The sequence below is a fragment of the Peromyscus eremicus genome, chromosome 3 (assembly GCF_949786415.1).
Source record: "Peromyscus eremicus chromosome 3, PerEre_H2_v1, whole genome shotgun sequence".
NCBI classification, from domain to species: Eukaryota; Metazoa; Chordata; class Mammalia; order Rodentia; family Cricetidae; genus Peromyscus; species Peromyscus eremicus.
Genome location: NC_081418.1, coordinates 118,306,672 through 118,325,620, shown reverse-complemented (window position 1 = coordinate 118,325,620; position 18,949 = coordinate 118,306,672). Strand labels below are relative to the sequence as shown.

The window sequence follows — 18,949 nt, the reverse complement described above, 5'->3', positions numbered from 1 at the left end:
TCTCCTACCTTGCCTCACAAACAGCCCCTGGGAGCCCTCCTGGATTTTCACTATCACCCCGTGACTTTGATATTATGTTCACTCCGTTATTTTAATTAAGCTAAGGAAATGGAAGCCTGAAGATATTAAGTGACTCAGTCATTGTCAAATAGCCAAGGAGTGATTACTAATATATAATTTCCCCAAATAAGTGCCATAAGAACCAATTAGCAAATTAGGATAGTTTAACTAATTAACCCATTATAGCCCAAGGTTACTTCATGAAGAATGAGACACAGGAAATTGGATTGATGATGTAGAGAGCTTGGCTTGGGGGAGGGGACTTCTGTTCTGCTGGGCAAGATCCTTGGCCAGTCCAATAAGCACAGGGGGTATAGATGCAGTGAATAGGACAGCCAGCAAATAAGATCTCTCTATCTTCTTGAGATTTGCTTTGAATCTGCCTTCTTGCCCTGGGATTTTCAGAGCATACAGAGCATAGGTTTTCTTTTTCTTTCTTTCCTTCTTTCTTTCTTTTCTTTCTTTCCTTTTTCTCTTTCATTCTTTCTTTTCTTTCCTTCCTTCCTCTTCCTCCTCCTCCCTTCCACCCTCCCTCTCCCTCCCTCTCTCTCTCTCTCTCTCTCTCTCTCTCTCTCTCTCTTAAAAATAAACAATAGTAGCAGTTTTGTTTTATCAGTACTCCTTATCAACTACCCTGCAGCAGCTGGCTTCTGCTTTAAGAGCTGAACTTCCCAATTTCAAGGTCTTTCTTTTTCTCAAACTTGAAGTTCCGGATTCTTCTGTTCTGGTGTTATCTCTGCCATCTCCTGTTTACTGAAAACTTTTGTGTCCTGGACCCTGGTCTCTGAAGCTTTCTGTTTTTTTTTTTTTTTTTTTTTTTTTTACATCTTCTTCTCTCCTCCACTCTGTGACTTTCAAATACTGAGTGTGGAGCAAGCAATTATGGAAATAAATGTTCCCAGGGTGCATCCTGCCCCATGGAAATGTGAGGGTTGACTGCATTTATTTGTAGCTATGCCCTTGGTTAGGAGCTGACCTATTTCTTGGTAAGAGGTTAGACCTGACAATCACTGGACTCCCTCTTCATGTGAACAGTGGTTTGCTCCACCCTCACTGAAGGCTTTATCTGCCACTCTGTACCTGGCATTATTAGAAATCAGTGAAAATGTGTTCTTTCAAAAATCTTTCTTCAGCTTTAAGATGGGTGCACTTATAGGGAGCAGAACAAGACTCAGTCACCCCCATTCTCACATGGCTCAGTCAGCAGTGTGGTCACTGCTCACAGGGTTACTGCTGCTGTCTGCTATGACAAATCCCTCAGCAACAAAGACAGGCCACTCAGAGGAGGTCCTGACCTTCACTTTCCTGCTATGGTGTGAGCCACTGTGTGTGTGTGTGTGTGTGTGTGTGTGTGTGTGTGTGTGTGTGTGCAGGTGGACATGTGTGGTGGCCATACTGTCAGAGCCAAGCCCAAACCAATGTGGCACACAGGAGTGGGGACTGGATGGAGGGAAGGCGTTTTTCTTTGACTTGGTGCCTATGACAGATGCGTGCAGCAGTTTACCTCCACTTGAAGCTTATGGACTCAAAAGCTGGGAGGAGATGGGGTCATCTTGGACCACTGTGTTTCCTTCATGTTTTTACAGCCTATCAGAGAAGTTCAAGCTCTGCGTCTCACCCCTTCTCTCTTCTGGGCCTGGAGGTTTCTCCCCGGACCCTCTTCATCTGTCTGTCTGTTTGCCTTTCTCTGTCTCTTTCCTCTCTTCCAGCCCTTCTTTCTTAAATTCTCACACTGTGGTGAGACAAGGTATAAACCCGAAAAGGGAAGAAGAAAGGGAAACAGGAAAAACGAAAGAGCCCGCTTGGCTTGCTCTGGGTTTCCCAAAATAATCTGCTGGTTCAAAGCTTCATGAGGTAAGAGAAGGGTCAACACGGGAGTTCAGAGGGGGGAATGCTTGGAAAGACAAAGAGGTGACCCAGTAGCAACAAGGAAAACCCCTCATTGGCTACTGTCACAGCTGTGACCTTGGGTTTTTCTTTGAAAATAGGGGATTTCACCTGGGTAGACATTGGAGTTGAGTCAAACTCCTTCCTTTGACTCAGGCTTCTGTGGTTTCAAGGCTGGATGAATCTTGCCTGGTAAGCCTCAAGCTGGACCACCTCGGCTCTGAGGGCTGTCCCACTATCTTGAAGGAAGGGTAGCAGTAAGCTTTCAGGCTCTGTCCCCTAATGCCAAGGTTTTTGTTTGTTTGTTTGTTTGTTTGTTTTTTGTTTTGTTTTATTTCAGGTGTGGCCACACCAATCAATCCTCTATGCACAATAATTTAGGTGAAGGAAAGGTCGGATCTCTGTGCCTGGCCATGTGAGAGGCAAACTTACAGTATCCAGAATATCTGCCCAAATGATCTGCCCATCTACTAAGTAGATGGGGGAAAGAAGACAAGGTCTACTCAAAGCTGCTAAGCACTGGGCATAGGCCTGAAACTTGGCAAAAAGATTGGCTTTACACCTGTGTGTGCTGACTGACGCTCCCTTGTTCCATTTGTTATGTTCAAGCCTGAGAAACTGAGGCACAGAGATAGACCTGGCTTGGGATGTAGACTGCTGCAGATGTGATATTCTGCTAGTTCTTGGTCTGCTCAGGCTCCATCTAGGCCAAGCAATGGAGTTGTTTACATTGACCTCCACAGGCAGTTTTTGTCTAAATATTTATTCCATGTTGTGCACCATACTCACTGTGTGTGTGTGTGTGTGATGTGTGAGTACATGTGTGCGGGTTTGTTTATGAGTGTGTGAGTATGGGCATGCATGTGCCACAGTTCACTGAGGAAGTCAGAGGACAGACAACCTTTGGGTGTTGGGCCTAGCATTAGGCTCTTTCCAGTTGCACACATCAGGCTAGCTGGCCCTCAGATTTCTACAGATTCTCCCTTCTCTGCCTCCCATTCCCCTGCAGTTTTTGCCAGGATTACAAATGCCTGGGCTGCTGTGCTAGGCTTTGGTGTGGATTCCAGAGATCTGAACACAGACTTTCAGGCTTGTGTGATAAGCTATTGTACCCACTAAGCCACCTTACCAGCCCAATGCAATGTTCATCTTAATTCAGATTCTTTTTTTTTTTTTTTTCAAATTTTTAAAATTTTTTGTTGTTGTTTTGAGACAGGGTTTCTCTGTGTAATAGCCCTGGCTGTCCTGGAACTCACTGTGTAGACCAGGCTGGCCTTGCAATCACAGAAATCCACCTGCCTCTGCCCCCTCCCACCTCACCCCTGAGTGCTGGGATTAAAGGCTTGTGCCACCACCACCCGGCTTAATTCAGATTCTTGAGGAGTGAGACTAACCGTGACCTCTGACCTCTTTCTTCCTGTGTACCCAGAATTCTGGTGTTTGTGTCTCTTGACCTGAGGAGTCTGACAGCTCTGCAATTGTGGTCTTCCCTGGAGAATCTAGGGAAATTAACTCGATGCCTTTGCTCTGACACAATGCATTAATCCCAATCATAATTACCACAAACATGGATTGATTGGCTACTGTGGACCGGCACAGACGCTAAGCACTTTGTGTGTGTTAACTTGCTCACTCTTATTCCCAGCTTCAAAGCAATACACAAAGTGAAACAAATCCACTGCTCAAGGAAGGTCACCTCAGCAGCAAGAGACAGAACTAGGCCCAAACCTCTCGGTCCTGAGTTACTCACTTCTGCAGGATTCCTCACCCTCAGCAGTCAGCCTGCAATTGCTTTAGCGGGTTCGCAAAAACAGGCTCCATAGCTGCTCACAGCGAAGAATTCTGAGTTTGTGGGAGCTCTGGAAGGCACAGGTTCTTTATGGGAAGCCTGCAGAGAAGAAGGATCCCCATTGTGATCCATCCTGTCTGGGCCTAGTCGGGGTTATGAAAACCACCAGGCTTCCACTCAATCCCAAGCTTGTCAAGTCATTCACGTACACAGTGCAGTCTCCATGGCCTTGCCACACCGTCCTTTGCCTGAGCCCAGCTTCTCCAGGAGCGTACAGCTTTGTGCGTTTGCCTGTGGGTTTGGGGTTTTATACAAGGCATTTTGCTGCCCCTACCTTTTGTTTGTTGTTATTTTCTCCTTGGCTCCTCAAGCCAGCTGATCTCACAGAGTCCACCTGAAAGCTGCCAGAGAAAGCTCAGTCACAGGAGGCGACTTTTGACTTTTGCTTGAATTGGGAACCTTTCCTGAGTGACACCAACCGCTTCAGCCTCCAAAAAGGGGAAAGCCACAAGAAGCTAGTTAAACCCTGTATCACAGACTAACATATTGACACCATCTTAATTACTCAACCCTGTTGACACCATTTAAACTGCTCCCACCACCTGCTAGTTTAAAAACACAGCAGGGCTGCTTTATTGGAAGGGCTCCATCAATTTACTAATTAGTATGTTTGCTTCAAACCTATTGTTGAGTCAGAGTCAGATTCAAAATCGATACTGAAGCTGTCAAAGTACACACTTGTATGGACTAAGGTGGAATAGACCTAGGAATCAAATTCACCTCTGTCGAGCTCTCAGTCCCAACTAATAGATCACAGAATTCTAGAGCCAGAGAGGCTGCTGTACCAAGATATGAGTCATTTAGTCGAGCTTCCAAGGCAGCCAGAGGCAGCTAGGGGAAGCTAGCCTATCATCACCTAGAGATTTCCTGTCCTCTATTGTCACCATCCATCTTACCCAGTGTACACTTCCTACAGAGTTTCCATGAGGTTCCTTATTGTAAGGTCAACTGGCTGAGATGTCAAAAATCATGGGAAACAAAGCCATCTGAACTATATGATTGAGTTCTCTAAATACGCTGTGTTGGTAAGATCTGCAGAGCACCCAGAAATGAGGCAGATGGGCCGGTGGGCTTTTCCATAGGACAGGCTATGCAACTCCCTCTCTCAAAAGCACATCTCTGTACAAGCAAGAGAGTACCCTGAGGAGAGAGATGGTTCAGCGGTTAAGAACACTGACTGATATTCCAGAGGATGTGGGTTCAATTCCCAGGCCATCCGGTGTTCAATCATGTCAGGATAAAAATAAAGAAAAGAAAAGAAAAAAAAAAAAGGAAGGAGAGAGTACCCAACAACTTTTAATTTTAAATTATATTTATTTATTATTATGTGTATTCAGGTGGGGAGTAGGGGTGTGTGTCACAGACAAGCCTGTGCCACAGCCCACATTTGGAAGTCAGAGGACAATTTGAAGGAATCAGTTATCTTTTTTTTTCTGTTTTGATAACCATATTTTTTATATATAATTTTTTATTAAAAAAGGAGAAATTTTCTTTCCTTTTACATACCAACCCCTGTTCCCCCTCCCTCCTCTTCTCCTCCCCACCTACCCCTATCCCACCCCCATCCCCTCCTTTGGGTAGTCAACACAGGCTGTTATACCATGTTGGGGCCAGACCTAGCCCCTCCTGCATGAAGGCTGAGTAAGGCATTGCATCATAGATCTCCTGGGCAAACTGAGATGGGGGAATAGAGGGGAGGGGATGGGAGAAGGGAGGTGAGAACATAGGGGAGAGATGGGGAGGGAGAGCAATGAAAGAGATATCTTGACAGTGTACTATTAAGGGGATGGGGAGAAATCTGAAGCTAGGGAAAAACCCAGGAACTCGCAAGATTGTCCCCAGCTAAGACTCATAGCAATGGTGGAGAGGGTTCTTGAACTAGCCTTCCCCTGCACTCAGATTAGTGTCTACCCTAATTGTCATCATAGAACCTACATCCAGTGACTGAAGGAGGCAGATGCAGAGACCCACAGCCTAGCACTTGGCCAAGATCCTGGAGTTCAGTTGAAGAGAGGGAGGAAGGATTGTAAGAGCAAGGGTGGTCAGAATCATGATGGGAAAAAACACAGAGATAGCTGACCCACACTAATGGGAGCTCATGGACTCTGGACTGACAGCTGGGGAGCCTGCATGGGACCAAACTAGGCCCTCTGAATGTGGGTGACAGTTGCGTGGCTTGATGTGTTTGTGGGTCCCCTGGCAATGGGACTAGGACTTATCCTGGATATACAAACTGGCTTTTTTAGACCCCATTCCCAACAATTTCTTAAGAAACATCTGTGACTTCAAGATGAATAACATGTAAGAAATGCTCCTTAAGTCAGACAAATGATTCATATTACTTAGAACTTTCTTTTGTTTCCTTTTATCCCCTCCCCACTAAAGTCCCAGTCTCAGGATCAAGCCCAGAGTCTTGCCCATGAGATTAAGAAAGGAAAGCTCTGAGGTCATGTGTTCTAGGACACCTGAAAATGTCTCAACTTTAGAGTATTGAAATATTGATCTGCTGTTCTGCCTTCAGCCAGACAAGAGAAGGTCCTTGCTTGGATCCATCTTTTTATAATTATTAGTTCTCTCTCCCTCTCTCTCTCCTCTCTCTCCTCTCTCTCTCTCTCTCTCTCTCTCTCTCTCTCTCTCTCTCTCTCTCGTTCGCTCTCGCTCTCATTCTCGCTCTGCTCCCTGTTCTCGCTCTCATTGATAAAATAACTGGTGAGATAGCTCAGGAAGTAAAGGTGCTTGCTGCCAAGCCTGATGACCTGGGTCCATCCCTGAGAATCACATGGTTAAAGGAGAGTGAGAACCAACTCCTACAATTTGTCCCATGATCTGCACACATGTACCTTGGTACCTACAGCCTTCCATCATAAAAGAAATAAATGTTGAAAGGAGGTAGAAATAAAATTTAAATAACTGAACTGCTGGCAATTGACAAGTCATTTTTACTCAACAGTATGTGAACAAGCTCTCTTGCACTGGATTGACCTGTCAACATATTTTCTTTGAGGTGAAGCTCACGATGCTTGTGGCCTTGAGCATGAGTTCTACTCTTCACATGGTGATATAGAAGGAGAGCCTGGAGAGGCCCGGTTAACTCCTTCCAAGCACTACCCATGACTCGGTTTCCTACACAGTAGTTTCCATGTAATGAGAACTTTATTTTTTAGTTGGATGAAGTAAAATCAGTTGCCTCCTTGATTTTTGCTCATTCACTGAGAATCTACACTTATCTAAGTTAAGAGGTAAGATGAATAAACCAGTGGTATAACTGAAAAGATTTTTGTAATCATGGTTAGAAGACAACGGTACTCTTATCAGGACTCGGCGTATCAGGCCAGTGGGTATTGTACAATTTGAGCCACAAATTATTGAGTGTGTGACCATGATAATATTTACAACATTTCTTGTTCTTTCATAGGACTCAAAGTTTTGCTGTGTGTCTTTGTAACATAGTTATGAACAAATAGACAACATGGTTAATGACTTTCAATCACTTTTTTAAAAGGAGAAAACAAACAAACAAACAACAAACAGTATCATACTATGCAGCCCTGACTGGCCTGGAACTTACTATGTAGACCAGGCTGGCCTCTGACTTGTGATTATCTTCCTGCCTCTGCCTTGCAAATGCCGGAATGACAGGTATGCCTTGCCATTCCCAGGGTGCTAAGGCCTGCGTATAATAGACACAAAAACATTAAGAAAAGAAAAGACAAACTTAGGGTTTTAAAGACTTTTTATGTATATACATGTGTGTGTGTGAGTGTGTCTGAGTGTGTGTTTATGTACATACATGTGTGTGGTGTCTTCAGTGACCAGAAAGTATCAGATCACTTGGAGCCAGAGCTGCAGATGGTTCTACATAGCCTAATATGGGTGTTGAGAAGCAAAGTCCAGTCTTCTGCAAAGCCAGTATAAGTTTTTAATCACTCAACCATCTCTTCAGCCCTAGCTTGGGGTTTTAATAAAGTGATTTAGTCCCACCCAATAGCCTGGGACTGTCAAGCACACTGGAAGTTTACAGAGCAGCCAACCTCAGCTAAAGAGGAGGCTTGTAAATATATGTCTAACACAAAACAGGCTTTTCCTCCAGTGAAGCAGGTCCAGCAACAAAGGTGGTGGTGTTGGGGGCTATTGGTGGTGGTTCTTGATGTCAAAGAAACATCTAGAATACATTAACTAAACAAATACATTATCTCTACATACATGGAGTAAAGAGACACCTAAAATACCCCAAGTAAAGCCCCAGCACACATAGCACACCCTCAGTTTTACAGATGGAGAGGTATGGACTTGGAACTCTACATTACATTTAGGGATGGAATCATTAGCCAATCATGGGCTTTGTTTCCCGTTTCCTGGATAGCTGTGTATCCTCAGGTGACTGCCTTTCTCTACTTCTGTTTTTTTCCATCTGCACAGTGGCTTCTGGAAGCAAATTAAAGGTGTACATTGTGTCTAGTCACTTTTTTAAAAGTACATACAAAATATGTGTAGAGAATAAGTTCTTAGTTAATCCTTGTGACTGATAACTTTCATATTTTTATACTTTAACTTTCAAACTATTAACAGTAAAAATACACTGCTTTAGTAAAATTAGTCTTGTTTAAAGGATATGTAATGAAGTGATGGTGCTCTAGGTAGAAAAGTGCTACCAGAAAAAAGCATGTCTGTGGGGGAAGGGATTTGTAGGATTCTGTGTTTTAACTTGATTTGAGGTGAGACTACCAAGCCCCCAAATGTCCAGCTTCACTGAAAGCCAAGTCTGGAACCCAGGTCTCCAGACTAAACAAGGATAGACGCAGGAGGCAGAAGCATGTAGCCTTTCATTTATAATTGTTCATAGAGCTCATGTATACTAAGGGTGTGAAGAAGAAACAGGAGCTATAAAAATTGGAAACAATGTATCTCCAAGGATTCAGGTTTGGGTCTTGGAAGGTCAGAGACTGAAATGGAGAAGCTGGTGAAAGAAGTCATTTTTGGTTGTTTGTTTTTAGGCAAGGAGTGTCTATAACTCACCTTCCTTCTATCTTGGCCATTAAAATTCTGATATTGTAGCCATGAAGCATCATGCCTGGCTGAGAATAGTTTTGATGAAATGAAGAACATAAATTTGGTTGTGGCTATTCTTAGATTTGCAAAAGATTCAAGTGAGTTTGGGCTATAGGGATTTTATAATGTAAACCTAGAGCTGCATGTCAGGGCAGGGGCAGGAAAAGAAAAGCGTTTGTGGATTTCATGGAATTAAAACGTGTAGGTCGGACAAACAAATTTTTCAGTGCTCAAATAACAGACTGAGATGAGAACAAGTCAAGAGATGCACTGAAAGGGGTCCAGCTGTGATTTTGGAAGGAGAAGGAAGTGCCACAGAAGAATGGGACCATCTCAGGAAAGAGCCATGGCTTCACTTAACTCAGCTATAGGCAGCTTGAATTCAAAATGGAGATGACAATGGGAAGATATGATAGAAGTATATAATGTATACATATGAAAATGTTATAATGAGTCCTGTGGTTTTGAGCAATTAATGTATGCTAAGAAGATTTTTTTAAAGGACGGGCTGGGGATGTGCCTCACTTGGTAGAGTGCTTGCTTAGCATGCACGAAGCAATGGATTTGATCCCTAGCATGACATAAACTAGGTGTGGTAGAGTACTAAGGAACTAGAGGCAGGAAGATCAGAAGGTCAAGTTCATCCTCCACTACATATTGAGTTTGAGGCCAGTCTAGGGGTATAGGGGATCGTGCCACAAAAATTATCTTAAAGGAAAAGAAGAAATTTAGGGGAGAGATCAGAAGACATCAAGTTAGGACAGGAAACAAGGGATCTTTTGGTTTTTTTCTAGGAAGACATTACCAGTGACTTCAAAAGTAGTTCGTGAGGTCTGACAGTGCAGCAGACTGAATCTTTATTTAAGATACTAGCCTGGGCAGTGAGAGAAAAAAGTAATTGATGGTAGCTGTGGAAGATAGCTGAGCAGGGTCACAGCTTAGTCAAGATAAAGGACTCTATGAATATTTGAAAGCAGAAAGGAAGAGATGAAGGAAGAAATGAAAGCTTTGGAAAGGTAGAGAAGAAACCTGACCAAGGATGCTGGGAGGGTAACAGGGAAGAGTGGGGAGAAGCAAGAACTAGCATTAATTCCAGACAGCTCTCTCCTGTGATACTTGAACAGTGTGTGGGCTTTGAACAACTTGAGGTTTTTTTTTTTTTTTTTTTTGAAAGCCTTAGGATAGTCACAAGTGCTCAAACTCTCCATTTATAAGCATTTATTGTCTTATAGAAGAAATTATAGCAAGGTTTGGGACCTTTTTTATCCCAGTGTAACATTGTTTGAATGTCACCACAGTGCTTACAAAGTGCAGCTATCAACAAATTATGGCCTGAGTCATTATTTGCCTTCTGCAGATTTCCCTTGCTGAACTCCAAGCTGCAGGATGGGAGGTATCAAATGCACTCTCTTAACCACTGTGCCACAGTAACTTGTATACCTTACAAGAGCCTGGCAGACACTTGCTAAGTGTATGAGTAAATGAATGAATGAATGAATGAATGAATGAATAAATAAATAAATGAGCTCTTTCCCTAGGAAAGAGAACTGACTATAACTCAGGATTTGCTTTTTTTTTTCCCCTGAAAGTGAGTAAGGCAAATTAGCAAGAACACTACTCCTCCCAACACCATTTAGAGGGACCTTTGATTTCTCAGGCGTGAATTCCTAAAATCAAACAGACAACACCCAAGCACCCCCAACTCCTGCTCAGTCTGATGTAGTCTTTAAAGCCCATAGAAGAATTCTCTGAATATAGAGTAGGAACAAATTAGAGGACAGGATGATCTGTAGAAAACTTCCTGGAATGATAATGACAACTTTTTATTTTCTGAGCTGTGGAATGGGCATCAAGGTCAGAGATACTTTGAGGATAATTACAGCCATAAAGTGCTCATCGTTGGCTCTAATGCCTGCATTGCTAACTATGAATATTTTCTCATACTTCCTCCAGAAGTTTCTTTTCCAAGTAGGTAAAAATAATGTTTCCCTGTTGTAACAATATATCAACCACACCCTGTACTGTAATGAGGTTATTGAGTAGCCTCATTCTTTTTTAACTTTTCCACCTAAGACCCTACTACTCATCTGAAGCTCTAAGTGCCATTATCTAAGTGATACAGGGTGGCGGTGGGCTCTAAAACATTGGTTGATTGGCTGAATTAATCCTGCTTAAGTTAATAATAATTAAAAGGCCTCACTGCCATGGTTTCATTTCCCCTTCCTAACAACCCTGGCAGAAGAGACATCTACGGCTCAGTGTTTAGTTACTTGTCCTTGCTTAGCACCACCCAGCACCTTCAACTCAAACCCAATCCCTCTGCTGCCCTCCTTAACATTTTGATTATTATCCCTGGTTCTGACTTTGCTTTCTCGCTCTCTCTCCTCCCCAGGAAAGGAGAAGAAACCCTTGGCAGAGTGGCATCTCATTGTGTTGCCAGCCACCGCCTGCTTCGTCTTGTTAATCTTCTCACTTATCTGCAGAGTGTAGGTATTCTTTAACATTCGAGGGCAGACTTTGCAGTGTGCTGGGCACCCTTACCCATGCCAATTATCAGGTGGAATTTACAGCATGCTGGTCAGGCTGAAATAAAACACGGCATACAGAAGCTAGACAGGACACAGCACAGTCCTCAGCCATCACACACTCCTCTAATTTGTTGACAATATTTTCATTTCTGTAGAGGTTTTTGACACTGTGTTCTTTTCCTTCACCGTTTCCCCCTTCCACACTGGCTTGTCTTTTGACATCTCCTATAAAAAAGGCAGCAGGCCACCCAACTCTGAAGTCACCACACTGCCTTCACATATGGGTCAGGGGTTGATCTCTTCCTGGCTTTCAGGCTCCTGGTCCAGAGTGGCTGTCCTTAGGTTAAATGCAGTTTCTCTGAAGGCTACACAGATCTCAAGTCCCACCTTGCAGCCCACAAATGGCTGCATGCACCCACCCCCCAATCGCTAAGGCAAAGTTCTGTTTTAGCCTAACAACTTAGAAAATAACTTCCGAATTAATAAGTAATAACTCATTAACATGTTATATTTGGATGCCTGTGGGTGATAGGCAGCAGTCCAAAGGAAAGGGAAAGAAGAGAGGGAGCTGTGAATTTGGCATAGCTGAAAGAGGAAAGCTAGAATGAGCAGTGAATGAGAAGCCAAGCAAAGGATGCTGCCGACTCATCTTCAGAAGTCAGGCCTGGCAATGAGCCTGATGTGAAACAGTTAGGACTTCCTCTTCCCTGGAGATCTCAGAAGCCACATCCCAGCCTGGCAGCATTCCAAGGTTTTCAATGATGATAAGATGTTTAGAAATCTTAACGAACAGAGAATCTAAATTTACAACGTAGTTACATGTGGAACCAACTTGGTCAATGTTTGAGTAGAAATCTAGGCAAGAGGACTGTTTACACTCACCCAATTCCTCCCTGGTTTTCAGGTGTCACATATGGATCAAGTTATTTCCACCAATTCCAGCCCCTAAGAGTAACATCAAAGATCTCCTTGTGGTGACTGACTATGAGGTAATGTTTAAAGACACAAAGAGGTGATATTCTAAGTGCCCTGGGATGAGTATCAAGCTCTGTGTGTGTGTGTGTGTGTGTGTGTGTGTGTGTGTGTGTGTATGTATATGTATGTATGTATATAATGTATATAATGTATATATAGTATGTATATATACACACATATATGCAACACTCAATACCTATATGTATCTCTCTCTGTCTCTCTCTGTCTCTCTCTGTGTCTCTGTCTCTCTCTCTCTCTCTCTTTGTGTGTGTGTGTGTATGTGTGTGTGTGTGTGTGTGTGTGTGTGTGTGTGTGTGTGTGTAGTTAGCTATAGATGTTATTACTGTCTCAACATTTAGGGAAAGTCTTAGTCAATGACAAGGGCTCTTGCCAGTTCAACTTGAATTTCAGTTTCACAGCCACCATCTTTTAACTGATCTCTGGTAATTCCTCCAACAACATGAAATCTTAAGTTCCTTTTTAGTACATAACAGGCATAGATGAGATCCTGACAAAACAGTATTATCACGATTACTATAGCTTTGTGGTAAAACTTGACATGATGTAGGCTGAGGTCTCCCAAAGTGGTTTTCCCTCCAGAGATTTTGATTAAATCTTGAGTTATTGCATACACTTTAGAGCCCACCTGACATTTTCTCTAAGGGGGAAAAGGAGTGGTGGGAAGGGATGGGGGCAGACAGACAGCTGGATTTTCAGATGAATTATCACTATGTAGCTCTGGCTTGGCTAAAATTCACTATGTAGACCAAGCTGGCCTTAAACTCATGGATCCACTTGACTGCCTCCTGAATGCTAGGATTAAAGGCAAGAAGCTGGAAGTCTGTGGTAAATTTGAGCTTCTGTGGTTAATCTGGGGGGAAAGCAACATCTTAATACTCTTATCAGCATCTCCATATATTGAGGTTTTCTTTAGTTTCTTTCAGCAACATTGCAATATTTTCTGTGTACAGTTATTGCCCTTTGTCGACTTTACCTTTCAGCCGAGTGGCTATTGAAGTAAAGGGCACCAAACTCTTCCTATAAAGACGTAACAAGCATTTAAGGTAGGATTATTTGTTATAAAGAGTGTATCCACATAAAATGTACTAATGAATAAGCATGGCTGTGTTATAATAAAACTTTATTTACAAAAAGAGATAACAAGCCAGATTGGGCTTCATTCACTGGCTTCTGACTTAGATCAAGGAATTTTCTTAACAAATTTAGAAGTTTCTTCAATAGATGTGGATGAAGCATCTCATGGCTAGTTAGAGGAAAAGGCAGGCTGATGAAAAATTCCTCAAAATGGTTCATTTAAGTAAATCCCAAAATTTCTTTAGAGTCCCTTACAGTTTGAGTTTGGAATGACTTATAGGCAGTAGGCTACTAAACTACTGAAGTAAATAACTGAGACTGGCCAGAGAGTCATGCTACCCTGCCTTTGTTCCTTGTTTTCTTCCATGCTGGCTTATCTATAGTTCTTCAGAAAGGAGCAGGTCCTGTGTGGATCTACTGCTGTGCATCTGAGTGGGCACTGTTCATTCCTCTTTGTTGTAGCAGAGGAAAGCACACTAAAGTTAAATATGACACATTAGTCACTTGTCCTGTTCTCTTAATGAAGCACCTGAAGGCTGGTCTCTAATTTCCCTATAGAGTCCGGAAAGAATCTGTTAATATTCTGGGGCTGGTGAATGGGACTGGCTTAAGAGCTTCCTTTCTGAACTTCTTGTTTGTTATTAATTAAAATCAAGTCATGTGTGTAGAATAATGACTTGAGGGTAGACAAGTTGCTTTCAGATTAATGTCCACATTGCCTAGCTTCTCAGGATAACTTACTCTATGCACCCATTGCAGAGATTTACATGAAAGATTGTGGAAAAGAGAGAAGGAGGTCAGAGACGGGCACAGAGAATTAGGGACTAAAAACGTACTATATGGTGTTTCCAGTATTATGGTCTTAAGTTTGAGCCTAAGATAACGTGTGAACAAGTAAAGAGCTGACCACAACAGCTGGACTACATGCAGCAGTGTGTTCTAGCCTCTGCACCTAAAGACAACAGTCACCATTCCATTCATGGGGACCCTGAGATGAGAAAAAGAAGGCCCATGAGTGCTATTGGCACTATGGTCCCTGGTAAGCACCTGCCTATTGGAAAATAAATTTCTACATTGAGAGCTGATCCTTCATGGTGAGGGTTAGGAAGGATTTGTGCCCAGACCCACTGTGGTTGTCAAAAACTGTGCTAGTCAAGTCCTGATGTAAAATGGCACAATATTTGCTTAGACTCTACACATTCTGCTCCACACTATAAATCCTCTTAAAATTACTTCAAATAATCACATTGCAAATGCTGCGTGGGTGGCTATTACACTGCATAGTCTGAATAATAACAAGAGCACTTGTTTGAACACACAGATACAAAACAGTGGATTTAGGGGTCACTGTGACTTGCACCTCCGTACTCGGTAGGAATGCTCAAGGTCATGGGGCTTGGGAGCCAGGGGTCATCCTGGAGTTGTTGCTAAGCAAGTTTTTGTTTCTTCAGACTTCAGCTTAGAGATTATTTTACAACATTCAATAGACAGTTAACATTTTGTTTTTATTTTTCTTTTCTTTTTCTTTTTTTTTTTTTAGATTTAACTCTGAGTTTTCAAACTTACTGAAGATGAGTTTCTAGTTGACTTTTTTTTCCAGTGGTAACCAGAGAGGATGCTTCCCTACATTATGCCCACTATCCATAATATAAAGTATGTAATTCAGGAATCATGTCTGCTGTGTTTCTCAGATTATGCCCAATATATAGCATGATAGCTTGAGTGGAGTGGGTGTTAAAAATGTGCTGGTTGAGGACATGAGGGAGAAATAAGATGATCTTTTTTAATTTTAATTTTTATTTTATGTACATTGGTGCTTTGCCTGCATGTATGTCTGTGTGAGGGTGTCAAATCACCTGGAACTGGAGTTACAGATAATTGTGAGCTGCCATGTGGGTGCTGGGAATTGAACCCGGGTCCTCTGGAAGAGCAGTCAGTGCTCTTAACCTCTGAGCCATCTCTCCAGCCCCTAAGATGATATTTTTAACATAATTTCTAATTGTTATTAGCTTTATGTGTTATCTAAAGTTAGAGTAAAAACAAATGCTCCACTTTACTAGAATCTTATTTTTTGAGACAGGGTCTCATATAGTGCAGAGTGGCCTCAGACTGGATATATAGCTGAGTATTACCTTGAAATTTTGATCCTCTTGCCTCCATTTCCTAAGTGCTGAGATTATAGACATGAACCTCCACGTTGGGTTTAATCCAAGCTAGTGCTTTGTACATGCTAGGCAGCACTCTACCAACTGAACTTCATCTCTAGCCTCAAATTATATGATTGTAATTGGTGAGTGGAATATGATCACATCTAACTGGGATGTATCTCCCGAGGAGAATACCTGCCTAACATGTACAAGGCTTGGGTTCAATCCCCGGAACAACATCATGACCCCCAAAATACAAAATATACTTAAAATATTATATGATGCTATAAAGAAAAAATTCATACACCTATGCAAGAGCTAGGGGATATATCTCATTGGCAGAACATCAATAATAATAATGATAATAGCAATATATTTTATAAAGATAAAGCTGTGTGTCCCTGTTACTTCATCATGAGTATAAAGGACACTTAAATGTATTAAAAAAAAGGGAGGCAGGCTGAGGAGAAGCAGTAGGGTATATTTGGGAGATAAGTCTATGGATATTTTTTTCTCCTTTCCATTTAAGTTTTCTTATTTGCTAAACAGACTATTGTTATTTAAGAGTTACTTCAAACCGATTTAAAACAAACAGATGAAAAACATCAAAGAGATGGGATGTTCTCTAAAAGACATGTAAGGAAGTATTTTGTTTTGCAGAAAGCCGCTTGGAATGAAACCCAAATTGAAGCTGTAAGTTGTGTGGAAGAGGCTGGATTTGAAGTCATGGAAAATTCCATGTTTTGATGGTGATCTGAAAAGAATTCATACAGGACTCCATGATAAAAGCAAGGACTAATATTTCCTGGCAAGAAGAAATTTCAAATGAACATACAATGCTCAATTTGGTTACCAGGCAACACATCCAGACATATATGAGTCTCCAATGTCCCATCTCTTAACTTGTACAAGCCTCATCAAAACCTCCTTGCTCACAGTAGGACAATGGATGCAACAGAGCAGGGGGCCTTGTTTCCCCACCCACAGTATATAAAGTATCACCTGACCTGGTTATACAGGCCAGCGTTTGCAATTTGCATGGCTCACCTTGAACATTTTACACAGGAGACAGTTTTTCAAGCTAATGTCATGTGTTTACTTTGGTTTGAGCTGCCAACAGTAGCACTTTCAGCTACAGTGACAGGAAGAGTGGAGCCCATCCAGAGTGAGACCACATTCAAGACTGTCCTTTCCACAGCAAGTGGGAGCCGTAACTTCATGGTGCTTTTTCTCATTGAGTTCTAGAATACTTTTTTTTTCAAGAACTGTGCCTGTGTGTTGGGGTGTGGGATGATGTAAAGTGGAGGTAAAAATGAAGACTATGTCCAGTTCTGTATGTCTGTCCCAGTAAGCATCTAAGGCAAACTACCTGAAAACATGCACTAAGACATCATGCCTGGGGCTGAGGAGATGGCTCAGTCAGCCAAGCGCTTGGTGAAGAAGCATAAGGACCGGAGACTGGTCAACCAGCACCAAGGAAACAGAAACAAAACAGTGCAAGCAGCATGTGCCTACGATCCTAATACTGGGAAACAAAGACAAGAGGCTCCAAGGGAACTGTTGGCCAGTCAGTTTAGCAAATGGGTGGTTTCTAGGTTCAGTAAGAGATACTGTCTCAAAACTGTAAGGTGGAAAGTGACTGGGGAGAACCCCTGGCACTTACCTCTGGCCTACATACACATATGAAGTCACACACATGCACACACACTAAAAACATCATCATCTATTAAGAGAGAAGACGGGGGATTGTTCAAGGATTATATTCTTCAAGGTTTCCTTGGTACTATGGAAATAAACTGAGCACAATTCTTCTGTGGAAGTGACTGCTGGATCGAGAATGTACTTCCTGAAGGGATGTTTGATGTAAGAGCCTTCATGGCAACTTCTTGGTTAACTAGTTCTTATTCATTGGTATTCTCTTAAGTTACGGTTTCCTATATGCCATCTATCTCAGTACACATTACAATGGTATAGAAATGTATTCTCTCAATATCTTCTTATATGAAGCTGTATCTTTAGGCCTTTGTGATGGGCAATGGGCTGAAAGCAGAAGCAAGCACAACTATGTTCTGGGAGGAGGAATAATTAGTAGTAGAAGGGACCCTAATGGCGTTGGTTTTATATAGCCCCGAGGCAAGGAGCTTGAGACAATGAAAGGAGGTGATGGCACTTAAAATCCACACCGTGACCTACTTTTTAATACTTTGTAGAGCTGGTTTAGTCAGTTTTGATACCCTGGGTGAGGTATATAAGGGGTACCAAATACCTCTTACACGGCTTTTCTGATTTAGCATATAACCATCCACCATTCTGTGCTAGGAATGAGAGGTAAAAGAGTCATGGACCTCTGCCAATATTGGACCTTCTCCAAAGGGTCAGAGCACCATCTCAGATTCTCTGCACTGTCTCTCTGGTCTTCACAAGTCTGTACTCTGTCACAGTCAGATGTATTACTGCCTCCATGTTAAAGATACAACAAATGGACATGAGAAATGTCAATAGCAGGAAAAGGCTCGGTAATGAGCTGAATCTCAGACTCAGCAGATCTTCGTAACATAGAGGAGAATATCACATAAAAGCTGAAGTTGGGAGGCTAGAGAGATGGCTCAGTGGCTAAGAGCACTTGGCTGCTCTTCCAGAGGTCTGTGTTCAATTCCCAGCAACCACATGGTAGCTTATAACCATTTGTAATGGGAACAGATTCCTTCTTCTGGTGTGCATGAAGACAGAGCACCCATATACATAAAATACATGAATAAATACATAAATAAATAAATAAATAAATAAATAAATAAATAAATAAATAAATAAATAAATAGAAAAGCTGAAGTTGGCTTTAGGGATAAGCCCAAGAAGTTGAGGCCCATGGGAGTATTGCTATAATGAGAAAAGTGTATATTTGATCAGCTAACTGACCAAGAATCTATGAAAAAATGGTACTAAAGAAACTCTATAATGGGCACTAGTCTGGGGTGGTGTCAAGAATTTGCATGGTCAATAATTCTCAAGTGAGGCTTAAGCTGCTGGTCTGCATACCACACTTTGATAAATTCTTATGAGCGTCACAACTTGAAAGCTGCCCAATTAAAGATAACGATGGAAACAACCAAGTCCAAGAATCCTCTGTCTCTTGTCTTGCAAAGGAAACCTAGAAACACCATTTTGGAAACCTACCTCTACCTAGGAGGCTGGACCAGAAGAAGGAGCTGAGGTGCTGGCCTCATACAAGGCCAGTTGTTCGTTGTACGTGTGTGTAGTTCTCATTTCAGAGAGGCCTCCCTAGACCTAGCAGCCAGCAATCCTCTGGGTTTCACAGATCTCTTGCCCCCCATCCCTGTGCTGGTGCTAACATCTAATCT

At 42.2% G+C, this 18,949-nt stretch overlaps 1 protein-coding gene across 2 annotated transcripts in view; it reads left to right on the top strand.

Moving 5' to 3' along the window:
- The window catches only part of Il5ra (interleukin 5 receptor subunit alpha), a 30,341-nt gene extending 14,004 nt beyond the window's left edge, over positions 1-16,337 (top strand). The window contains exons 9-11 of one of the 2 annotated variants that reach the window (XM_059256821.1): positions 11,243-11,331; positions 12,278-12,362; positions 16,251-16,337. In XM_059256821.1, coding sequence (XP_059112804.1) covers positions 11,243-11,331; positions 12,278-12,362; positions 16,251-16,337 — 261 coding nt within the window. Of the gene's footprint in view, positions 1-11,237; positions 11,332-12,277; positions 12,363-16,250 lie in introns of both variants that reach the window. The other variant, XM_059256820.1, reaches the window with a different exon arrangement.
- The last annotated feature ends 2,612 nt before the right edge of the window (positions 16,338-18,949 follow it).